Source organism: Hyla sarda, chromosome 4 (genome assembly GCF_029499605.1).
Source record: "Hyla sarda isolate aHylSar1 chromosome 4, aHylSar1.hap1, whole genome shotgun sequence".
Classification (NCBI taxonomy): Eukaryota; Metazoa; Chordata; class Amphibia; order Anura; family Hylidae; genus Hyla; species Hyla sarda.
The window spans coordinates 296,338,891-296,365,281 of NC_079192.1; the positions used below are offsets into that span (position 1 = coordinate 296,338,891).

A 26,391-nucleotide genomic window follows, 5' to 3' on the forward strand; every position below is an offset into this window, starting at 1 on the left:
TTTTGCCATACGTTTTTTTAGCGGAAAACCGTATACGGTAACCGTATTTGAAAAACGTGGTGTGAACCCAGCCTTACCAGGAAGACTAATCATAGTTTTCTCTTCTAATAGAAAAGTGATAGTGGTCAGATTTGCAAAAAATACTCCCGTCCTTAGGGTTATAATGGGCTCCGTCCCCAAGGGGTTAATATAGGTATAGGAAATCTTGTGACATGTGGATGTTTACTAGATTGTGTTTGTAATCTATATTTACAAGATACACTAGGAAGTGAAAACTGTAGTATCCACTGAAGCGTCGTTGGGAATACCCAGATTAATGTGACCTTCTACTACTATGTACAGACTGCCAGTATATCAGTCTGTGTTTTATCTGTTATGTGTATGCACTAACCTGATAAAGGGTCTGTTCCAAGGCCAGAAAGGTATCGTTTTGTGCATTAAAATAAATTATATATCTTAAACTAAGTGTGTATAAGAGTTTAAATTAGAACAAGTGTCCCAAGACCATCTATTTTTCTCTACCATGAACACTGCATATCTCCAAGAAAAGGTCAAATTATGACCAACGCTACTTTACCTGCATGGGTAGCAGACTTTTCCAAATGCTCATAAAACACCTTCCAGAAAGTTTTGTTTTCCATCTCATTTGCATGAGAACTGTGAACAAGAAACAAGTTCAGAGTTTCATTTCAGGACAAAAGCCATAGAATGTATCTAACACTTTCCAAATCACTGACGCTTGTCAATTACTTCCAGCCTCAGGTGAATCATACAGAACACGATGTGACATTAACTTAACATTTTCTATCCACGTATCTCTGACGTAATCCTGTGATATTGTACAATACTAGCATACAACAAGTTATATCCTCTTTAACTAGAGCTGGACCTACTTAACAATATTCATAATATCTACCATGGCTATGATAGTTATAAAAATGAATAAATAGGCTAATTAATTTTTTTTTATTTTCTTTTTATAAAATTATAAAACATTTGTTTAGAAATGTTGCTTCACAGAAAGGCTTTATCTCTAATATCATATACTCACACAATAAGCTCAATCACTGGGTCCCAGAGGGAACTGAAGTTCACAAAAAGCATCCCCAGTAAATATCTCAATGGTACCTGGGAACAAAACAAAAAGGGTAACAAGAGAGACAGAGTTGAAACTACAAAAGAAAACAGAACACGATTGAGAGATGTAAAGCACACAATAAAAAAGGACTCACAGTTAACTGCCAGCATACAAGAATAATTTACGCCAGAAAAAACTAACCTCCTGAAAATCTTCCTTTGTTGCTGCTTGTACAAGATCATATCTAAGCTTTCTAAGATGTAGCAATTTTTCTCGATAACCATGGACAGTAGCCGGTACAAGGTCAGCTTGAAGAAGAATAGAAAATATAGAGAAGGTTTCCCCTTCTATAGGTTCCTAGTAAACAGATAAGCACTGGTTAGCCCTCTTTTCATAATAAATTTACATCAGTGTGTCTCTAAAAAATATTTAGCTTACCTCTGGACTTGCAGGCGGCTGATCAGAAAAATGATTTAAAATCCGTATAGTCAGCAGACGAACCTATATAGGATGGGAAACAATTGAATGCTGTGAATAATGACAGTCGGCAGTAAGTGATATGTAATGTGTGTGAATATGTGGCTGCTTAGTGAAAAACATTCCCTTTCTAATCAATATATTCATTTGAGCCTGCACATTATAAATTTTAAGAACTGGCCAATTCTGCACCATATAGGCAAAAAACATATAGAGTTCTTTTTAAATCTTTTTTTTTTTATTATTATTTCTCAGCTAATGGCAGGGAAATATATTGTTAAGAAATATTTTGTTCAGATATTTTTGCAAAGAACTAAACCAGAAGAAGCAATAAAACTTCCCAGATTCTCTCCAGTTTTTCTATCACACATTTCGATAAATCAGGGCCGATGTGTTAGAGCACTGTGGTACTATGTATACAAAGCGTTTGGAAATTCTTCAGACCCTTTTACTTTTTCCGCACTTTGTTTTTTGCAGGACAAGATTGAAAAATAACAAACTTCAAGCTTCCTCCACCAATCTGCAGTCAATACCTCATAATGAGTACGCGAAAACAGAATTTATTTAAACGGAAAAAAGTTGATTTTTATGCTGACTTTAAAATGTCTTTCTCGGAGGATCCATTGGGCGACAGAGACCGTGGGTATATGCTGCTGCCACTAGGAGGCTGACACTAGGCAACAAAAAGAAAGTCAGCCCCTCCTGGCAGGATATACCCTGCCTACAGACTCTGAGCTATCAGTTTAGTCCCAAAGCAGTAGGAGAGGACCGACCGGGAAAGAAAAAACAGCAACTGTCCGAGGAAACCACAGACAAAATAATAACCAAACCAACCCTCGGACAGGCAACTGAACCAACACTGCAAAAAAAAAAAAAAAAAAAAAGTAAAAAAAAAATAAGGGTTAATAAAGGTCATTTAACCCCTTCCCTAATAAAAGTTTGACTCACCCCCCTTTTCCCATAAAAAAAAATAAAAGAGTAAATAAAATAAACATATGTGGTATCGCCGCGTGCTTAAATGTTCGAACTATAAAAATATATAAATTAATTAAACCGCACGGTCAATGGCGTACACGCAAAAAAATTCCAAAGTCCAAAATAGCGTATTTTTGGTCACTTTTTATACCATTAAAAAATGAATAAAAAGTGATCAAAAAGTCCAATCAAAACAAAAATTCTACCCATAAAAACTTCAGATCACTTCGCAAAAAATGTGTCCTCATACCGCTCTGTAAGTGGAAAAATAAAAAAGTTATAGGGGTCAGAAGATGACATTTTTAAACGTATAAATTTTACTGCATGTAGTTATGATTTTTTCCAGAAGTACGACAAAATCAAACCTATATAAGTAGGGGATCATTTTAACAGTATGGACCTACAGAATAATGATAAGGTGTCATTTTTACCGAAATATGCACTGCATAGAAACGGAGGCCCCCAAAATTTACAAAATGGCGTTATTTCTTCAATTTTGTCGCACAATTATTTTTTTTTTCCGTTTCGCCATAAATTTTTGGGTAAAATTACTAATGTCACTGCAAAGTAGAATTGGTGACGCAAAAAATAAGCCATAATATGGATTTTTAGGTGGGAAATTGAAAGGGTTATGATTTTTAAAAGGTAAGGAGGAAAAAACGAAAGTGCAAAAACTGAAAAACCCCTGAGTCCTTAAGGGGTTAAAGGATGCTGCATCCGCTAATGGTAGAGTAGTCGATTTCGATAGACTGGAAACTGGTGGATCCACAGTCGGCTGTGACGTCCATTTCGCAATAAGGTCCTGGGCAAAGGGAAACTGCGCCTGAACCTTCTTAGTGCCCTGAAAGCATTTGTCTGGATGCTTCCATGCTGTTTCTAGTAAGGTGTCAAATTCAGCATGAGAGCTGAATACCTTAGGAAGAAAGGAAACTTCTGGAGCTGGGTCTGAAGTTCCTGGGTCCTCTAGGTGAAAGGTGTATCTGATGGCTGACACCAAGCTGTTCATCGTGTCGGACACGCTGGCTCGGTCCTCTGGATTAGAGGCAGAACCTGACACCTCATCTTCCAGCTCCCCAGGAGAATAGGAGCGGGTGGAAGCAGCCTTAGTTGAAGGCGAGGCAGACCTGGTACGCAGATCGCCGGAGGGCTTACCTCTGCTTCCCTGTTGTCTGTGGCTGTGTCACTGATAGAGCTTAGTCATGCCAGGCTCTATCAATGGAGCGCAGAATACACAGATCAATGGAGTTCAATAGAACTCTATTGATCTGAATGAGGAATCTAATGATTCCTCCTAAAAGTCTAATAAAAAGTGTAAAAAAAGAAAAAAAAAAGTTTTAATAAAAAGTTTAAAAGACACATTAACCCCTTAAAAGTTCATATCACCCCTTTTCCTATATAAAAACATGTAAACATAATAAAAATAAACAGACCGTATTTATCGGCGTATAACACGCACTTTTTAGGCTAAAATTTTTAGGCTAAAGTCTAAAGTTATACGCCGATAAGCCGCTGCAGTTCAAGGATTTAAAGCGGGCACTTTAAATCAATGAACTGCAGCGGCTTTGCTGGTGCAGAGACCGCCAGCGCTGCCGGCTTCTCTCCCCCTGCCTGTCCTGGGGTCTAGAGCCCTGCTGCCGGCCCTTCTCTCCCCCTGGCTATCGGTGCCACTGCCCATTTTCTCCACCTGAATATCGGTGCCGGCGTCCCATTGCCGGCGCCGATAGCCAGCGGGGAGAGAAGCTATTAAAATATAACATTATGTATCCCAAATGACGTAGTTGTAAAAAAAATTTAAAAAAACACAGAATTGCAATTTTTATAATATCCCAGAAAAAATAAGTTAAAAAGCGATTAAAAAGTCAGATCAATACCAAAATGGTACAGATACAAAAAAAACTGATTATGATGCAAAAAATTAGCCCTCATACAGCCTGTATGGGAAAAATAAAAATAAAGCAACAGCGGTCAAAAAATGCCAATTAAAAAAATTCAAAAAAGTTCAGAATGTTTTTTTTATTAGTAAAACATGATGGAAACTAAACAAATCTGGTATTGCTGTAATCAGGCCAGCCTAAAGTATCAAAACAACATGTTCGCTCAACCCCAAACCAGCAAATTTGCTAAATTATCTTTTACTATTTCAATTACCCTTCACCGACTAATATATTTATTTATATACACACACACATACATATATACATATATATATATATATATATATATATATACACACATACACACACACACACACACATATATATACATATATACACACATATACATACACACACGCGTATATTTTTTTTTTGGTTCAGAGAATATGTTATTGAAAAATTAAAAGGTATCATCTTAGTAGGTAGTTATGGCTATTATAGGGCGAGGAGGAAGAAATGAGAGTGGAAAAGCGAAAATTGCTCCAGACAAGTGGAGCATGAGGGACAAGTAGATTTTGCTCAGTTTTAGTCGTTTCTTATAAAATTTCCACACCCCTGCCTAGTGTCAGCCTCCTAGTGGCAGCATATACCCACGGTATCTGTGTCCCCCAATGAAGCCGAACGGGAAACTATAACATTTGCAAATATTTAGATCCTGTACTTTGTTGAAGCACCTTTGGCACAATTACAGCCTCCAGCCGTGTATGATGCCACCAGGTTAGTCCACCTGGATTTTGAGATTGTCTGCCATTCTTCTCTGCAGATCCTCTCAAGCTCTATCAGGTTGGATGGGGACCATAGGTCTCTCCACATGTTTGACTGGGCTCAAGTCAGGGCTCTGGCTGGACCACTCAAGTCCCTCCTGTGTGGTCTTTGCTTTGTGCTTAGTATCACTGTCTTGTTGAAAGGTAATCTTTTGGACCAGTCTAAGGTCTGGAGCCCTCTACATCAGGTTTATATTAAGAATATCTCTGTATCTTGCTCCAATCAGCTTTCACTCAACTCTGACCAGTCTCTGTGTTCCAGCCACTGGAAAAAAAAACATACATCATGATTCTGCCACCACCATGCTTCAGTGTAGGGATGGTACTGGGCAGGTAATGAACAGTGCCTGGTTTTCTCCAGACAACAGAGAATCTAGTTTCTTAACATCCTTTTTTTTTTTTTTTTTTTTTTTTTGTTCTGTTTGCAAACTCTGGGAGGGCTGTGTTTTTTTTCTTTTACAGAATAAAGGCTTCTTTCTGTCCGCCATGCCCTGTGCTGCAGTGAAAGTTGACCTTCTCAAAGTTTCTCCAATCTACACACAGAATCTTTAGAGCTCACCCAGAGTGACCACTGGGTTCTTGGTCACCCCTTCTACCAAAGCCCTTCTGCTGCTATTACTTTGTTTGAGGGAGTCACAAGCTTCTGGAAGAGCCCTGATTGTTCCAAAATTCTTCTAGTTAAGAATTTTGGAGTCCACTGTGTTTTTGGGAACTCTCCATGCAGAAGAATATTTTTGTACCTCCAGATCTGTGTCTCCACATAATTCTGCCTCTGAACACTACAGGCAGTTCTTTCCGCATAATGGCTCAACTGAATTTACCACAGGCCGAAAATTGCTCAAACTATCAGAACCCCCAGGTGTCATTCACTGTGTATGCAAGTTTTGGTAAACCACTGATGGGCAATTCCGAGGAGAAGCCATCAACCAAAAACGTTTAACCCCTTTTATAAATGCCATATATGGTTCATGATGAAAAAAAAAAGGTCTGACATCTAAATTAGAAACAGTTTTTTTTTTTTTTTAAATACCTTGGATAAGCTGCTTGATAAATTAAATTGTAACTTGGAAAATAACTCCATCTGGAGGTCATGAGAAAGTTGCTCTTGGCAGCCGCAGAAAACTAGTCGAGTAAAGTAAAGATCAGCCAGCAATAATGCACATGGATCAGTGGGGGCCGAGCTATAATAAATAATCAGTGCAAGTTAGAAAAAATATACATAGAAAACAAAGAAAAAAAACATAACCAAGTCAATTCCACTTATATCTAAAATGTACAACTCGTTTCATAAACCTTTTTACATTTTTAGAAGTTTTGACTGGTGAGGGTACGCGCGGAACACCAAGCAGATGCCTGTAGAAATGAAGTAGTCTCTTAATTTTAGCAATAGAAGGGGGGGGGGGTCTTTCAGCAATCAAAACTTCTTGCACGTCACCAAGACATTAATTTAAGATAACAATTACATCAGCCGTTTATCTTAAATAACATTTAAAAAAAAATATATATATATCAAATTTATGATTTTTTTTTTTTTAAGACTTTATATTTACTATTTTAACATAAAAAAGCTAAGTTCCATACAGCACAATCATAACCATTAGATCAACCATAACAGTATGCAGACCCACACAATATATTGTTATATCCCAGGATAAAAATGAATGTTGTAGCTTCTGAAACTTTGGAGGAGAACAAAAAAAGCACAGGATAAGTCTCACACATATCATACTTCCATGCATGAGCAAATATTATCAAACTTTTTATAACAAATTTAAAGGGGTACTCCGTTTCTCAGCATTTGGAACAAACTGTTCCGAACGCTGGAGCTGGGAGCTCGTGACGTCATAGCCCCACCCCCTCATGTCAGATACCGCCCCCTCAATGCAAGTATATGGGAAGGGGGTGTGATGGCTGTCACACCCCCTCCCATAGACGCATTGAGGGGGTGGGTCGTGACATCATGAGGGGCGGGGCTATGAAGTCAATCTCCCGACACCAGCGTTCGGAACAGTTTGTTCCAAATGCTGAGCAGCGGAGTACCCCTTTAACTGTGCACATCGATTTCTAAGACTTACAGTAACAAGTTTTTTACTCGCTCCATAGGCAGCACCTGCAGGATGTCAGCAGAGTCATCAAGGCTGAGAAAAGTACTCACAGCTTGGCAAGCTACAAACAGAACTGGAAGACAGAAACATGTTGGTATGTCAGCCTATCGGTGGTCATATTGTTTAGAAACATCACTGAAGTGGCCTGCAGTAACTCAATGACTTGGCCATGAGAAACTGAAGTAAGCTTGTTTGGATGGCACAATGTATACATGGCCCAACAGAGACAAGAGGCATGGAAAAATAAAAAATAAAAGGGGGAAAAAATATTTAAAGAGAATTTTATTTTCCTTTGATAAAGGAGTGTGAGAGACTGACAAAGTCAAACAGAAAACCAGGACAAGTAATTGCTGCTAAAGGTTGTTCTAGAAACTACTGATTAATGGGGTTGATTTGGCTTTTCACACATGATTATTCCATTTGTCTTCATTTTTTGTTTAATAATGACACTGTGGAATGTTTTGTGTTGTTGCATTGATCCAATTTTAGGAACTGCAAGTCAACTCAAAGTTTCTGCCTTGGAAATCCCGATTTCGGCGACCGCAGAAATAATAGACATGTCTATTCTTTCTGCGGATTGTGCTAGGAAATGCACTGCAGTCTATGAGACGGTGCATTTCTAAGCAGTCCTAGTGCCTTCCAAAACATTCAAATGTGTGGAATGTCCACCGGTGTTTTCCAGACGGACATTCTGCACATTTTCAGCTGTGTAAGCTGTGTACACTATATGATAAATGTGGCACATTTTTGCACTGTCGAGGCTAAGTTTAGACTAATTGGTAAATCACTTAAAATTAGCCCAAAATGCTGGCGCAATTTTGGCACAGTGTTGAATCCAAGTCATGCCCCCTTTTACAGGTGTCATGACCCATTTGTCAACTGCAGTAGAAAGTCTAAAAACACATTATTGATGTGGTGCACATCATTTAGGCCAGTTGTTTGGCACATTTGCAATAGTAAATCTGGGTCTATGGTGGAGCTTTATCAAAATCTGTGTTGAGGAAAAGTGGAGCAGCTGCCCATAGTAAACAGATTGAAAAATCAATCTTCTTTTCAGAAATAAAAGAAGCAATCTGATCTGGTTGCTATGAACAACTGCACCACTTTTCCTTCGCACAGGTTTGGATAAATCTCCCCAATGTTTCTAGATTTTAGTTCTTACCTTGAGCAAACTGTGTATGATCCATCAGAGAAAAAACCTTTTCTATAAATTGAGATAAAATTGGCGTAATTCTGTCCTTCTCCAATGGTCTGTTAAATGGGGAGGGGGGACATAAGACATGAGAAACAAGAAATGATATGGTTAACACCTAAGGCTTTAAAATTTGCATGCAGCTGTTTTTTTCAACTACACGATTATAAACTACTTCTACATGTTTCTATATTTCATATAAAATTGTTTATATTTACCTTAGATGAGGTAGAACAACTAGAGCAGACCAACAATAAGACAGTTCATGGACATCCTCATGCGAAGACAGGGTCACTAAAGGTAAAACGTAGTCTAGCACTGGAGACCGCAGGCTGTCACCACTTTTCACCTTTGCGCTAAATACAAAACAATAGGTTAAGGACGAATCAAACAATCCCATTTACAATTGGGTATTTATATTATGTACACATTGCTGGGATATACTAATGGGAACAACTCAGAAACCATAATTTTCACTTGCTGATTTAATGGAGCCCTCAGTAGCCAATTTACCACTGAATCTAATAAAGACCACAGAAGTTCTCTTTTCGTTACTCTCAGACTACAAGCACAAAAGTTGTAAGCAGGCGCAGTAAGTTAAGGGTCCGGGTTGTGGGTTATGCAGGCTCTTATAGCACATCCACAGCATTTATAATAGCAAAAGGAATACCCCTTTATTATTACCCCACAAACACAACTTACATTATAATTTTACATAAACAGAATTTGAACAAAGCCAAAAAAAGGGACAATAACTGGAAGAATTAAAACTGATAACATTCCATATATCTAAAGGTGAAACTTACAACTTATTCTTTTCCATAAACACAAGAGGATATTTTTCAAATGCCAGGGAAGCAACAGCAGGGGGCTGGGCCTTTTCCAAAATGAGCTTAGTCAAAATGGCGAGAGCGTCACTTCTAGTTGTGCTATCATCCTCAGTAAAGAGCTGTACAATATACTGAAGGAGGCTTGGAAGGAAAAGCTGAAATATAAAAATGTAGAAAACTTTTAAAAGGGTACAACGTAAGTATTAAGCTTTATTAGCAACAAACAAGTGACTTATTCTCATGTAGCTCCACCAGTACATTGGCCGGAGATTACTGGAGAAGATTTTTTTTTTTTTTTTTAAATACACCTTGAATTTGCCAATTTCTAAATGTGTAAAACAATATGAAGGTGGTATTTTGTTTGCTTACTTGTTACGCTCCTTAAAAACGTCTAGACCAGTCACCCCCCCCCCCTTTTATGGCCAGATACATTTATCTTTTCTTTATTTAGGATATCTGGAACATGGTATAAAAACCCTCAATAAAAGTATTTTTTTGTTCATTTACTTTTTTTAAATTTTTTTTTTACATTTTTCATCCTTTTTAACTACTAACACACCATGGTGCCAAAATTCAGTTGTCTTTTTTTTTAAATTATTTATAACAGTACTAAAATTTATTTTTCTTGCTGAATACACTCAATGCAAGGCTGATCTAGGAACCAGCAACTTCTGCAGATACCAGCACATGGTGATCACATGATTACCAGGACAAGAAGGCATATGACCTCTGCTGAGCTGTGCCCATAGAGTTCACTGAGCGGTGTGTGTACAGCAATCGGAAAGACGGGGATGGTAATAAACAGTTCCTGCCTACTTTCTGTCATTAACAAGTTAAAGCAAACAACTGACAAACACTTGTGACAAAGAGATACTAAACAAAACCAAAAAAAAGACACATCCATAATTACTATGAAAAAAAAAAAATAAATAAAAGTCAATAATACTTGCCTGTTCGAACTGTCTCATTTTGAACATCTTTTTGGAAAACTCCAAAAGTAATCCCCTTGAAATTCCACTTTCAAGAATCTACAATATAATACACACATTTGTACATTTATTTTTTCGTTTTATTATTGTAATTTAGATGTTTCCTATTACTGCAATTTATAACATTTCCTATTACTGCAATTTATCTCACCCAGTAGCCAAGTCATTACTATCATTCTCCCACTTGCGTGTTCCATAAATGTGGGGGAAAACCTGAAGTTATCAATAAGCACAGAGGTACAACTGGAACTGGCTACGGTATGTGGTTTCATACCCCACTAAGGGAATTAACTCATTAACTTTGAATATTTCCCTCAGTTTTACATAATTTCCTCCAACAATTCACATACTGACATGTTAACACATTTTTAAAGAAAAAGGCCATATAAGGAAGATGATTGATAACCTCAATGAGTGTAGTGTTTAACATGAGTGTCTGTAATACATGTAATGCAGCATGTAACAACAGTAATACAAAATAAATACAGATATATCAGAATGCCTTAACTTAGAGTACCTGCTATCTCCTATTTTGCAAACTTTCTTGGTAAAGCAGATAGATTTTACTTGACATACATAGAGAGATTATTTACAACCTTGTATTGTACCTTATCAACAGCTTCTCTGATCTCAGAGTCTGACAGAGAGATGTTGTCACTGAGAAGTATAGCAGCAATGATGGAAAGAAGTTTAGAACAGCAAGACAATGAGATGTGCGGGACTTGCAGCACGTCCGTCAAGGTCTACGAAGGGGGGAAAAAAAATATATAAAAAATGATATAATTTCTGTAAAATTATAGGCTTAGCAAGGTGAACATGTAAGAGAGACTTACCGTGCATACAAGCTCTGGATAGGTAACCTTTGAACCACGGCCATGTTCTACCAAGAGTTTTAATGCTTCCAATATCCGCTCTATTTGATCAGAACATTCTGTACTGTCACCTGCGGTAATTTTTGCCGCCACTTCCATGAGTGCATTCTTGGAGAAGAAAAACCACACATTAATACTACAGTAAATATATCCTAGGTGTCTTAGTTAGTACTATATGTAACCTTGTCTACTGCAGGTAACCTGGGGAGCAGCAAGGATGCTGCACAATATGCATTTTTAATGGACTGCTTTGTGTTAAGGGGTACTCCGGTGGAAAACTTTGTTATTTTTTAAATCAAATGGTGCCAGAAAGTTAACCAGATCTGTCAATTACTTCTATCTCAAAATCTTTAATCCCTCCAGCACTTATCAGCTGCTGTGTGCTCCACAGGAAGGGATTTTTCTTTTTGAATTTCTTTTCTGTGTGACCACAGTGCTCTCTGCTGACACCTCGGTCCATGTCAGGAACTGTCCTGAGTAGAAGCAAATCCCCATAGCAAACCTCTCCTGCTCTGGACAGTTCCTGACACAGAGAGATGGAAGCAGAGAGCACTTTGGTGGGACTGGAAAGAACTTCACAACTTCCTCTGTAGTAAACAGCAGCTAAATACTGGAAGGATTAAGATTTTTTTAATAGAAGTAATTTACAAATCTGTTTAACTTTCTGGCACCAGTTGATTTAGTAAAAAATTGTTTTCCATCAGAGTACCCCGTTCAGAAACATAGTTGGCAACAATACTGAAGGTGTCATCAGAAAAATTACCTACTATTTTAAATCAGGTTGTTACGGTATGTTAAAAAAACGTATCTGCTGTATGCTCTGGAGGAAGTTGTGTAATCTTTCCAGTCAAACACGATGCACAGAGATGGCAGAAAAGAGCAAAGTGTCTGACTAAAAAAAAAAAAAAAAAACACATGACTTCCTACTAAGCATACAGCAGCTAAGTACTGGAAGGTTTATTTGAATCGAAGTATATAAGTAATTTAAAAATCTGATCAACTTTCTGCCACTAGTTGATTAGAAAACCAAATATTTATTCAGAATAGCCCTACTAATGGCTTTAAAGGAGTTCAACCTATAAGGGAGATGCATTTCTGGTATATCATTTTAAAGGTAAAAATGAGAAGTAAACTAGCCTTAGCAAAAAAAATAAAAATAAAAAAAAAATAAAAAAAAAGAGGCTACTGTTCTACTGTCAAATCTTTAGCTAAAGTCTTCGTTCAAAGCCTTCACACATACAAAAGGTGACTGTGGAAAAATACGACCCTGGTCTTTAAGGCTTCTTGGAATTTTAACTTTTGAGTTCATACCTGAATATTAGTAAAAAGTAGTTCAAATTGTTCTTTGTGGATATACGATGTAGCAGCCTGTACAAATTGCTTAAAAACCTCCCCTGCCAACCTCCAGGGAAGGGACTGCTCTTTCTCAGTTACTGGTCCCATCTTCTGTAGAATGAGTGGCATTGCCTATCAAAAAACATCATGAGAGAGTTGCAGATAAAGTTACACATGAAATGTGGCAACATCAATATGAAAATTGTTAAATGTAAACATACAGGATATATTTATATTTGTTTTAAATAAAACTAATAAATATGAATAAGGAACTTTACAAATAATGAATATCCTGCTGAGGTGTATACACTGCGCCTATGCAGATTTTTAACAAAACATCCTAAAGAGTAATAATATCAATGCATATATCCTAAAGCTATATGCTAATGGTTACATAATATTGTAAGGGTAAATGGCATATATAGCTATATGTCAGGATTTATATGATAATGCTTAGTAGCAGTTGGTATATCATCAGAGATTTACGGGAATGGTAAAAATCACATTATCTGGTAACTGTCCAACACGGAATAAGATAACATAGCTTATCATGAAAATCTGTATAAAAGATACCAAAGCTTATTGAGTCTCTCCTGTGGAGCCCAGGGCCAAAATTCCTATTGCCTTTACCTACAGTTTAAAGTATCTTTCTTATGGCGGACTGTTATTATAACCATAGTGGATTCCATTGTTTGTTTATCTTTGCTATATACCATATTTATTGGCGTATAACACGCACCCCCATTTTAACGGGGAAATTTAAGTAAAAAAAATAAAATGTAAAATAAATGACTTTGACTAAATGCCACATCATCCCCCCAACTTCGTTTTCTCCTGCACCTCAGTTTGGTCCCGTCCCCTCCAGTGCCACATCATTCCTTCCCATTTATCAGTCCCTGTGCCACATTTAACCCCTCTCATCCCCACCCCATGTCTCATCATTTCCCCCTGTCATAGACCACCACTAGCCATACAGACATTAAGCATTTAGTGCCTCCCCCTCACCATCATTTCCCCTGTCTCATCATGTCCCCCCATCCCCCCTCATCATCCCCCCACCCTGTCTCATCATGTCCCCATCATCCCCCCCTTGTCATCCCCCCACCCTGTCTCATCATGTCCCCCATCATCCCCCCACCCTGTCTTATGTTCCCCATCATTCCCCCTCATCATCCCCCCACCCTGTCTCATCATGTCCCCCATCATCCCCCCACCCTGTCTCATCATGTCCCCCATCATCCCCCCTCATCATCCCCCCACCCTGTCTCATCATGTCCCCCATCATCCCCCCCACCCTGTCTCATCATGTCCCCCATCATTCCCCCCCATCATCCCCCCACCCTGTCTCATCATGTCCCCCATCATCATCCCCACCACCGTCTCATCATGTCTCCCATCATTCCCCCATCATCATCCCCCCACCCTGTCTCATGTCCCTCATCATCATCCCATCATCCCCCCCCCCCCCATCATTTCCCCCTGTCTTTCATCCCCCCCATCATGTTCCTCTTATGGCATCCAGTGTTCTTAAACCTGCGGACCTCCAGATGTTGCAAAATTACAACTCCCAGCATGCCCGGACAGCCAACTGCTGTCCGGGCATGCTGGGAGTTGTAGTTTTGCAACATCTGGAGGTCCACAGGTTTAAGACCACTCTTCCCCTTTCCTTACTTGTCTGCACTTCAGCTGTCTTGCAGGGTCAGTGAAGCAGATGAGTTACGTCCTCTCCCGGCTTCTCTGTGCTGCATCACGGATGTCACTTTTCGGCGGCAACTACAGGAAGTGAAGTGATGCCGCACAGAGACCCACGTAACTCATCTGCTTCACTGACCCCGTAAGACCCCCCCGCCTGACCTGCCGAAGCGCAGACAGGTAAGGAAGATAAACAAAACAATAAAAAGCTGGGAAAGGGGGAATGATGAAGGAGGGAGGGAAAATGAAAAGTGAAACTCACTTGACTCCCGCACGATCCACAGGTACTGGTGTGGTGGATAGTGCGGGAGAAAACAATAGTGTAGGGCTCATTTTAATCAGCGTCTCCCACACTATCCACCACACCAGTACCTGTGGATAGTGCGGGAGAAAACAAGTGACAGAGCGGGGAGGAGACGCCGCTGGTTACTGATTTAAAGTGGCCGCGGCTGTGCTGTTAATACTGAACAAGCAGACGCTGCTGCGGCCGCTTTAAATCAGTGACCAGAAGACTTATCGGCGTATAACACACAGGCAGACTTTTTGCACTAAAGTTTTAAAAGTGCGTGTTATACGCCGATAAATACGGTATACGTTTTCAATGCATAATTACATAGTTAGTACGGTTAAAAAAAAAAAAAAGACATTTCCATCTTGTTTAATCAAGGAGGTGAAGGGAAGGGGTATGGGTGAATGAAGGGGAGGGGATAGAATCTGCATATGCATTATTGTTATTTTGTGATAGAAATGTATCTAACCCTGATTTGAAGCCCTTCAACAATTCCTGCTTCGACCAGTTCCTGAGGCACACTGTTCCATAAATTCACAGCTCATGTGATAAAGGCGGCTTATCACTCCTGGAGACTAAACCATTATTTCTCCATAAGGATGAAGTGCCTCTTGTCTTTTTAAGGGGGCTTTACCTGGAACAGTTTTTCCCAATATATTTTGTAAGGGCCATTTACATACATAAATAAGTTGATGGTATGCCTCCTTAAAAATCTCTTCTCGAGACTAGACAAATGTAATTCTTTTAATCTTTCCTCATCGCTAAGATGTTCCATGCCCCATGCCCCCTATTAGTTTTGTTGCATGTCTCTTTATCCTTTTCAACTCCAGAATCTCTCTGCCCAAAATTGAACAGCATATGTCCAGTGAGGCCACACCAATGCATTATAAAAGGAGATTTTTTTTGTACTCACCGTAAAATCTCTCTCGTAGCCTTCATTGGGGAACACAAGAGACCATGGGTATATGCTGCTGCCACTAGGCAAAAAAAGAAGCCGGCTCCTCCCAGCAGGATATACCCGCCCACAGGCACCGAGCTAATTAGTTGTGTCACAAAGCAGTAGGAGAAGCCAAACAACAAAGGAGAAGCCAAACAACAAAAGGCGAAATGTCCAAAAGGAAACCAGAAAATAACAACCAGAACAAACAACCTGACCAGGAAAGGTAAATGGGTGGGTGCTGTGTTCCCCAATGCAGGCTATGAGAAAAAGTTTTTAGGGTGAGTACAAAAAAAATGTTTTTCCTTTTCTAGGTCGCTTCATTGGAGAACACAGGAGACCATGGGATGTACCAAAGCAGTTCCTGGGGTGGGAAAAACAACCGCCAGAGAAGGAAAGGACAGTCCAGAGAGACTGAGCCATATCCCTTCATAGAAGAAAGCAGACGAGGCCCAGAGGAAACCAACAACCCAGAAATGCTCAAGAAACAAAGGGTGAGCTAGGATCCCGAAGGCAGAAATTGTGCAGAGATTGGGATCCAACAGCCAACCAAAAAACAGCAATAAAAATGGTCACCCAGGAGGCCTGCCAGTCTGAACTGGCCTGGCAGCGGAGAACACCTCCGAAGAAAGACAGAAGACACAGGACCACCTATGCCTTAGGACAGAGGCTATTAAGAGGGAGAACGACAAGAGAAAGGCAGCTGAGCACAGCCAGCAAGAAGACAAGAAGAAAGCGTACAAAGAACCGGTCAGGAAGAAGGCTAGGGCAAGGTGCACCCGCCGACCACCCAGTGAACGAGAGGCCCAGACTAAATCTACAGACCCAAGGACATTCCACCAAAAACCGGGTGGAAGAGAGATCCCAAAGGGTACGCCACATAGCCAAGAGACCGGGAAAAGGCCTGCGACTACACCCGTCCAAGACTCGTGAAGCAGCCAGACTGGGCAACCAGAACAACCTGCATGCCCACAACCCCAAGCCCTCCACACCAGGCCCCTTCTATGCCGGAGGGAGGAGGAGGAAGTAAACAGGCTGGTGGGAGGAGCAGAATTATTCGGAAAACCGGAGCAGCCGCACAGAGGAAGAGAATGCCAGAGCCAAAAAGAAAAGGAGGGACCCAGGAGCCTCAAACCCGTTAAGGCGGAGAACCTCAAGTCGGAGCGAAACACTGCGGCTGACGAGCACCTAAGCCAGGTCAGGGCATGGAGCGGTAAACAGAAACTGCCTCCCACAGAGAAATGGCGAGGGAGAAGGAGTGAGACCGGAAACCCCGCCAAGGCCAGGAACAAGAACCTCCGAAACGGTGGAAGCATCAGTAAAACCACCCCAGAGAAAAAGGCATGGAAAAGGCCACCTGGAAGAGAGCCCAAGGCAAGGAGGGTCTGAAAAGGCAGAATACCAAAAGGGAAGGATCCCAAACAAACTGGGGCTGCCAAGGAAAAAAAGTGACCTCTCTTGGGGGAAAATAGCGGGCAAGAGAAAAAAGGCACCGCTACCCCTTAGGTCACCATGCTGCCCTGCCCGTGCAGACTCAAGAGACTGGGTGGCCAAAACGGAATGGCAGACCAAGAGATCAACAGCTCAGAATGACCAGTCGCAAGGGGAAGACAGAGGGGACCGGGAGAGATATGAACCAGACAAAGCGAGGGAACAGAAGACCAGTCCAGGTCATCTGAGCGAGCCCACTCAGACTGTCGGGCAAGCCAGGTATCATTGACACCCTCCCAAAAAGGGAGGAGTGACCTGCCACAGACGCGTAACCTCGGGAAGCACAAGGCAGCCCGAACAGAAGGGCCATAATGAGGAAGGCTGTGAGACACCCCAAGCAGAAAGGTCAAACAAGACCTCCCCTGGCAGGAAAAGAGGGTAGTACGAGGGGCTGGAGAAGCCAGGGTACAGACCTGACCAGAATCAACACTACTCACCCAAGAGGAAGAGGGAGAAAACAGAAATAGCCCCCGCAGGACTAACAAGTGCCCAAGAAGGTCAATGGAAAAACCAGGACGGCAACCACAAGACAGCAACAGCTGCAACTAGGCCAAATCCAGCAGAACTCCAACAAAAAGGAGAATGAAGAGTTGAAAGAAGAGTAGGAACTGAGAAAGAAACCCTCTGATACAGAAAAACCAAAGTACGACAGCTGCAGAAGCAGGAAACGTACAAGGGCAACTCGACCACCTTTAAAGAAGGGGGAAGCGTAAGGGCTGAAAACACCCCACAGAGCTACCCCAAAGCCGACAGCGGAAGGGGTCAGCGAGATGGCTGAACCAGCCACAGGAGGGAGTATAGAAGATTGACAGCACGTCACCTAGAATAGAAGAAATGCAAAGACTGCCTGTCAATAGCGGAAACCTATCACACTCCGCCCAAGCTCCACGGTGGGGGGGGACGGTGCGATCCATGGTGGCATGAGCAATGATAGGCATCCCATAATAGTACAGCCAGACTACTAATAAACCAGGAGTGAAAGAGATGGCTGTAATGGCCAAGCAGGCTTCCTGCCACAGACCCCTCGTATAGGGGTGAAGTGAGTTGGGTATGCTATAGCGGTAATCTGTGACCACTGTCACCAGAGGATCAATGATACCCCACCTCTGGAGGGGGGAAAAGGTGGATGCCATTACCAGCAAGCTCCCTGGAATACGCAGGGGTACCCACTGGGCCCCTCATACTAGAAGGCGATACCGCCGTAAACCAATGGGACACCCCCCATGTAAACGAATGCCGTTGTCGTAAAAGGTAAAAGGTCCATTGCACTGGCAGGGACACAAATGTTTGGTAGTCTCCTACTGATAGTGAGGAACTGGAATTCAGCCACAGAAGCAGCAGAAAGTGGGCTCCAATGGACGTTGGGAAGACCTGTGAACATGCGGGGACACCCACATGCCGTGGTGCATCAGGACTGCAGCTGTGGATGCGGCAGACATTAAATCAAACCGGTCAACTCTGACATATAACCGGGTACAAGAACCACAAACATGGATGCGGCGGATGACGCAACCTCTGTGGATAGTAGAGAAAGTCCATTGTACATCAGAGAACTCTCACTCACAGTGGAGAACTGGAACAGCAGCTGCTGTGGACATCCTAACCTCCATGGATGGTGTAGAGGGGCCATTATATAGCGGTTAACGCTCACTAGCAGTGGAGTACCGGAATAGCAGCTGCGGCAGATGTCCCAACCTCTATGGATGGTGTAGAGGGTCCATTATATATCGGTTAACTCTCACTCGCAGTAGAGTACCGGAAAAGCAGCTGCGGCAGACATCCCAACCACTATGGATGGTGTAGAGGGTCCATTGTACATCCATTAACTCTCACTCGCAGTGGAGTACCAGAAGAGCAGCTGTGGCAGACTGGTGTAGAGGTTGGGACGAGGGACCATTGTACTTCGGTCAACACCCACTCACAGTGGAGTACCGGAAGAGCAGCTGCGGCAGACTGCACACCCACCATGGGCGTTTGAGAGGGCCACACACAGTGGTAAAGAAAACAGGCAGATCAACGCTTAATGTTACTCAGCGAGGACGTTAAAAGCAGCATGGCGAGCAATGCTGATTAACGTCCCCAAGTCTGAAAAAAAAAAACTATACCCCAGTAAAAGTGACCAACAGGGTGCAAAGGAAAAAAAATAAGGACTCTCAGGAACCGGGGCCAGGAGCACCTTGAGCGGACTGGAACATAATGGAACTGTGCAAAAAAGGGCAAGTGCCGCAATATTTTGAAACAAGAACCAAGCATTTCATTGTGGGGTGTACTGAACCTGCAGAAACACGTATAGTGCGACAGAAGCAGGCGTGAGATCACACTCTTTTTTCCAAAATCCATTTAATATATGATGCTAGACAGGGGACATAAAAGATGAGAAACTGATAAGAACAGATACTACGCTTGATTCCCGACAGCCCTACAGAGATGGGCAGGAGGAAAAAAAAAATAAAAAATACACTAAGGTTGTAGTGACAACTTTTGGCCACCAGAGGTGAGCCAAGCACACAATGGAAGCAGAGCTGTACATAAAGCAGCCACTGGAGGGCGCAAAGCGCCGGGGAAAGGTGAAGGTTTCTTTTGTATATATTTTACTTTCACTTTAGAAAATAGCGTGGCCCACCGGGAAGAAAGGGCGCGCTGGAGAAACACTTCCCCCGGGGGCTGCCCAATACAGTAAAGAGTGTAATGTAATTGGGGGGGAGGGAGAAGAGATAGAGACCGGGCCAGGGGACTGGAAGCATGACGAGGCCAACCCCTCCGCCACATGAACGAGGAGCCGGCCACACAATCGGCGGCCAATACAGGGACCTAGCTGAATCACGTGGCCGGTTCCTCCCCCGTCGGGGAAGCGCCAGAAGATCAACACTGGGGCAACAGCAGAGGGCCTCTGGTCTTCAAATAAAAGAAACGTGGCCAGGACACTGCGCCTAGCCACAACATAAGAACGGCAAGCAGGCCGGTTGCGCCCCCACCAGGGAAGCGGACCGCCGCATGGGACCGAAGACACACTGACCTAGAAGACTGACACTGTGGCAGCAGAAATGGAGTCTCCAGCCACTAGTAAAAAAAAAAAAAAAAAATGCAGCCAGGGACCTGTGCCTGACTGCAAGGCAGTGGAGACATGCATGGCCTGAAGAGGGGGGAGGGGAAGTCCACCAGACTGTGCCCTCCAGGTGGTGCCGGAGGCCATGAGGGGTCCGGTCCAGTACAGCCATGGTAATGGCGGCTGAGGAGTTGCAGAAGCTGAAAATTCCAGAGCCCACACCCCTGCTATACATAAAATGAAAGATCGGGAAGAAATAAGTCCCCCTGGGGCCCCTAGTATCAGAGCCCCGGGAAAAGGCAGGGGATGGGAGATTCATACTCACCCTGGATGTCTTCGCCCAGCTATTTGTCACCTGCGTCATGTCAGGCTGAGGCAGCAGGACATGCAGGGATATTAGGGGGACCCGGACCCAAGGTGCAACCCCAGGCGCTGGCCGTTGGCAGGAAGGGGTTAACAGTGCATACACTATGCCTGTGCCCCTTAGCCGCATATGGTGGAACAGATAGCGCCATGTTCCTGAACCCCCACCTAAAAACGATAAAAAGAAAAAGGAGCGAAAAACCTAATACAGGCCCTAACTAGAAAACAATAAAAAAAGACCAAGTCTGGACAACTCCAGACCTGTGTCTGCCTCCTACTGACACTAAGCTAAAACTGATTAGCTCAGTGCCTGTGGGCGGGTATATCCTGCTGAGAGGAGCCGACTTTTATTGCCTAGTGTCAGCAGCAACACCAATGGTCTTCTGTGTTTCCCAATGAAGCGACCAAGAAAGCAGTTATATTATGTCCCTGTTCCTTACATCCATGCCTCTTTTGACACATGACAATATGCTGGCCTTAGAGGCTGCTGCTTGACATTGCATGCTGTTCTGTAGTCTATGATCTAAAAAGTAGACCCAGATCCTTTTCTATCAGTGACTCTCCCAGTTTCACTCCCCTTAAAAGGAAAACTGTCAGCCTATTCACCCCCACTAAACCCAATACACTGGGTCCAACAAGGGGTCACTTACTTAACTATGTCCTACAGAAGATCCTCTGCTGATTTAGCAGGGGTGGGGCTTGGTGACTCTACTAGGATGTGGAGTCTCAGACAACGAATATGTAAATTGAGCTGGTGAAGCCCCACCCCCTGCACATGATTCACTGAATTCAGCAGAGGATCTTCTGGGGGGCATAGCTCAGGACCTACTGGACATATTGAAGAAAGACCTCTCGTTGGGCTTCTGTTCACCCACACTAACACATGGTATTGGGTTTAGTGTGGGTGAACAGGCTGAGAGTATTCCTTTAAGACATACAGTGCATGCAGGTTTTGGTATCCAGATGTATTACATTATTGTCTTATAGGTTATTGTCAATTATTAAACGTTTAGTTAAAGTACTGTTTGTGATTATTGAGTTGCAACCAAGAGTGATCCTAAAGAGCCTTCAGGAGTGAAGGTACAATCTGACATTTCCTGATACATATAGTTCATTACCTTTGTGGCACAAGAATGAAACATGTTTCTGACACCTTTACACATCTCAAACAGCAGCTGCCCCAAACCATCAGCTTTCTGGGGATTTTCCTTGAGATCTAAGAACATGAAGTTCAATAGTCCATTCAAGTCGGACACCTAAAACAAAGTAGAAAACTGGTTTAGGTTTTTCTTTATTGGCACCATTTGGGGACAAAAAAAAGTCAATGTTAAATCACAGGAGCAGGTCAGCTCACTTGCTTTAATGTTTAACCTGCACTGGGGACTGATTGGTTACTATTGGAACAATGACCTGTTGTTCGGACTGGTTTGTATATATCACTACACTATTTTAATTAGATATAGTTCTGGCTTCAAATAAATAGGGTTCTCCAGATGTTGAACAATGTGAATGGCTGTGTACAGATATTTGTAGCCATATCAGCAGCAGGGAGTAAAAATACATAAAACTATCTACAGACTACTCTCAGTGTATGAACAGACATCAATAAATGGAATGTATTTACTAATACACAATGCATCATAGTTGCATGAAATACACTGAAAAGTACAGATCATCTTGTTCTTACCTTCCTCATTAAAAATGCAAAGCTTTCTGCTGCAAAGTTTCGGATGTGCTCTTTCTGATGAGCCAACAGTGTACTGTATAAGCTAAAAGAAAGAAAAGTGTTGATCATTCTATGAGTTTCGCAACACTATGTTTCGTTACTACACAGGAGCCAATAAATATCACACTTATTTTCTAACATTGTGTCAAAATTAAAGGGGTACTCCGGTGCTTACACATCTTATCCCCTATCCAAAGCCTATCACGCCCCCTCCCATAGACTTGCATTGAGGGGTGGAGCGTGACGTCACACGGGGCGGGGGCGTGACGTCACACGGCGCCGTCCCTGCGGTCGACCGTAATCAGACTCGGAGCGAACACGCTCCGGGGACTGATTGCAAACGGGGTGCCGCGTGCATGATCACGGGCGTCCCCAGCTGCGGGACTCCCGCGATCAGGCATCTTATCCCCTATCCTTTGGATAGGGGATAAGATGTGTAAGCACCGGAGTACCCCTTTAAAATCTAATTCTGTTATCCCACCCAATCCAATACTGGGTAGGGAGACAGGTGCAGAGCACATTGTGTAATAAAGTTGTGGTGGAACATGTAAAGAGCCTGAGGAATAACACATGCAGGTTCTATACGGTTTAAAACAGACATCATACAATTGTACAACTATACTGCCCCGCCTGGTCTGCGTCACTCTACACCCTGTCACATCAAGAATTACTACTGTCATACAAGACAGCTGTAGTTTACCATCAGTATAGTGGCTCATTACTTCATTTTACACACCACTTGGCTTTTCTATTATCTATGGCTTCTTTCACACTACAAAATTTTCCGTTTTTAAACATCCGTTTGAAGTTCCGTCTTAACGGATGTTATTTTGTGACGGAAGATAGTAACGGGAGAAATAGTTCATGAACGCTTTCTCCCATTACTATCTTCTGTCACAAAATAACGTCCGTTATCAGTAACGGACTATAACGGGTTCAAACGGCTATTAGAAAATCCCATAGACTATAATGGGATTTTCTAACGTACGTATAGGATTTTATTACTGCCGTTTTCAGCTGATTTTCAGACGGAATTTCAAACGGATGTTTAAAAACGGGAAGATTTTGTAGTGTGAAAGAAGCCCATCATCTATCATCTGCATCTGTTAATGACCTCTATCTCAGCTATGAAAGTTGTACAACTTTCTATATTATGCTAAGCCATGCTTCGAGTAAAGATATTGGAAACCCATCTGTATTGATGCTAGAGCATTTGTCTATACACACTCGAGACTATGGATCTAAAAGTCCACTCCTAGTACTCAAGATTAACAAACATCCAAAGAGATTGCTATTAATGTCTGTTTAAGGGTAGGGTCACACGTAACAGATCCGCAGCGTATTTTACGCGGCAGATCCACCGGTGACCCGACCCATTTTGTGCCTCCAGCTGTTGCCACCCCAGTTCCCCTGCCTCGCCCCACCCCTGGCCTGCTCGCAGCAGCAATCCGCCGCTACCAGCAGCCAACACAGGGGACCTGCGAGTCGGTGAATGCACTTTGACAACACTGAGCAGCCATGATGTCTGAGTGCACTGCGCAGTCTACTCAGACCTCACGGCTGCTCTGCGATGTCCGAGGGGACTCGTCGACTCGCAGGCCCCCTGTGTGGCTGCTCGTAGCGGCGGATTGCTGCTGTGAGCAGGCCAGGGGTGGGGCGAGGCGGGGGAACGGAGGTGGCAATAGCGGGAGGGACAAAATGGGTCGGGTCACTGGGGGATCCGCAGTGTAAATTACAATGCGGATCGGTTACGTGTGACCCTACCCTAAAAGGGTTTTCCAGAATTAGAAAAACATGGCTGCTTTTTTCCCAAAGCAGCTCAACTGTTTATGTGCGGCACTGCCGCTCAGTTCCATTAATGTACATGGTGCCAGGGTGTAATACAGAGGACAGGTGTGGCACTGTTTTGAAAGGAAGCAGCTATGCTTTTCTAATCCTGGGTAACTCCTTTCAGAACAAATCTGCAATGAATGTTACACTGTAAAATAAAAAACTCGTGGCTTAAAAGCAAAGCAGTCTGGAGATCTGTCTGCTACCATATCTAAGAGAAGGATAGGATACGGGGAGGAAGGTTACTTGAGTTCTGAACTATACTTTTATATCATTTTCTAAATAAAAGTCGGAAGAAAGACTTGATTATCATTAAACCTGATTGACATCTTTCCTTGTATCAGTGTAAGTACAATGGCCCTGATTTACAATTGTAAAGCCGACCTGTTATATCGGGTTGTCTCCCAAAATGTGGTAGCATTGTGCCACAAATGGTGTCTGTGCTAGAATTTGCGCCAAAATTTCAAATAACCTGACCCACCCTCCATTTTACCTAAAAAACCTGAAAAAGGGGCGTGACCGCCAGGAAAAGGTGACGTCGCTGCCAAAGGGGGGCGTGTCCCCATTTTGTTTTGTTTTTCTCAAAAAAATCCCAACATACTGTATTTATCGGCGTATAATATGCACCCTCATTTTCACAGGAAAAATTGAGGAAAAAAAAAAATGAATGTAAAATAAATTACTTGGAAGCTCTGAACTATATGCCTAATCATCCCCCCAACTTTGATTCCCCCTGCTCCTCAGTTTGCCACCTCCCCTTCCCCGTGTCACATCATTCCTCCCCTTTTATTAGCCCTGGTGCCACATTTAAACCCCCCCCCCCCCCCCTCTAATCCCCTCTGTGCCTCCTTCCCCCTGTGATTCCCCTGCTCATCATTACCTCCCTCTGACTCATCATTCCTCCCCTGCTCATAATCCCCCTGCTCATTATCCTCCACCCTGCTCATCTTTCCCCTCCTACTTATTATTTCCCCCCTTGCTTATTGTTCCCCCTTCTCCCACTGCTTTTTCTATTTTTCATATTTCCTTACCTGGCCGCGCTCCGGCAGGATTAGGTAATGCGGCGGGTCCTGTGGGCTGTGTGGATAGTATGACGAGTGACATCTCCTGGCAGCTACTCTGCTCGGCGTCAGGGACGTCACTTCTCATTCTCTGCAGCCGCCGCTGGTCAGAGTGGCCGATAGAGATTGAGCAAAGTTACAGTGATTCGATTCGTCACGAACCTCGCGGCTCGGCGGTTGCTGACTTTAGCCTACATAAATGAGTTCAACTTTCAGGAGCTCCGGTGGCTGGAGACTCTCTCCTAGGACTGTATCCACCTTTTCCAGCCCACCGGAGCACCTGAAAGGCTGAACTAATTTATGCAAGCTTAAGTCAACAACCGCCGAGCCGAGAAGTTCATGAAGAATCGAATTACTGTAACTTCACTCATCTCTAGTGGCCGCAGCACCGGCTGCTTGTTTAAGTTTAGCAGCCCGGACGCAGCTACTATAGAACAGTCACCCGCGGCGGCTGCAGGAAATGAGGAGTGACGTCTCTGATGCCATGCAGAGGAGCCGGCAGGAGACATCACTCGTCATACTATCCCCACAGCCCACAAGACCCACCGCCTTACCTGAGCCTGCCAGAGTGTGGCCAGATAAGGAAATATGAAAAATATTAAAATCAGGAGAAGTGTCCGGGCCCGCAGGAGCAGCCACTAATCACTGTTTTAAGAGTGGATGCGGCTGGGCTGCTGATCTTTGACAAGCAGCCGGCGCTGCAGCCACTTTAAAATCAGTGACCAGAACATTTATCGGGTATAAGACACAGGCAGGCTTTTTGCCCTAAATTTAGGTTTTAAAAGTGCGTGTTATATGCCGATAAATATGGCATTTACTATTGTTTCCACAGAAAATGTGGTGGATTTGAGCTCCATGCAAAAAAAGCAAAACATTGGGAAAACTGAAAATATAAGGAAACCTTAGTAAATACAGTGTAAAAATACCAGTGGGGAAATCAAAACCCACAAAGAAAACTCCACTCCTAGTAAATCAGGGCCAATGTGTCAATTTGTGCAGGGTAAGCAGGACTCTAAAGGCCAACGTATAGTAAGCCTATTACACAGCTTTACTATTGTGCAGACAGGGCAACACCAATGATCTCTGGATTATTTATGCTGCCCTTTCCTTCCATCATTTGTTGGCCGACAAACATACATTTTTTTTAAACCTTTAAAATGACGCAATAAGCTGATAAACGAGAATTTGCCCATTCATTGGATCACTGGGCCTATGACACAGGGTGATATGGCCTGTTCAGCCAATAATCATCCCGAAATAATTCACTCAAAAAAACCTGCTCCGTATCAAATGACCTAGATATCATGGATCTCAGCATATATTTTATCATATTCTGCTGTTAGCAACATAAATACCCTAAGAGGTTTGCCTTAAAGGGGGTTTGGGATTAGTCTTCGTTCAGCTG

General features: G+C 42.8%; 1 protein-coding gene across 2 annotated transcripts in view; it reads right to left on the reverse strand.

Moving 5' to 3' along the window:
- Positions 1-26,391, reverse strand: part of UTP20 (UTP20 small subunit processome component) — a 145,753-nt gene that overhangs the window by 103,671 nt on the left and 15,691 nt on the right. For both annotated transcript variants that reach the window (XM_056574591.1, XM_056574592.1), the window contains 15 exons: positions 22,057-22,138; positions 21,488-21,625; positions 12,528-12,683; positions 11,178-11,324; positions 10,953-11,087; positions 10,306-10,383; positions 9,332-9,510; positions 8,744-8,881; positions 8,496-8,584; positions 7,304-7,406; positions 6,259-6,409; positions 1,517-1,579; positions 1,280-1,435; positions 1,052-1,128; positions 578-657 (listed from right to left, as the gene is read on the reverse strand). In XM_056574591.1, coding sequence (XP_056430566.1) covers positions 578-657; positions 1,052-1,128; positions 1,280-1,435; positions 1,517-1,579; positions 6,259-6,409; positions 7,304-7,406; positions 8,496-8,584; positions 8,744-8,881; positions 9,332-9,510; positions 10,306-10,383; positions 10,953-11,087; positions 11,178-11,324; positions 12,528-12,683; positions 21,488-21,625; positions 22,057-22,138 — 1,772 coding nt within the window. The remainder of the gene's footprint in view (positions 1-577; positions 658-1,051; positions 1,129-1,279; positions 1,436-1,516; positions 1,580-6,258; positions 6,410-7,303; positions 7,407-8,495; positions 8,585-8,743; positions 8,882-9,331; positions 9,511-10,305; positions 10,384-10,952; positions 11,088-11,177; positions 11,325-12,527; positions 12,684-21,487; positions 21,626-22,056; positions 22,139-26,391) is intronic.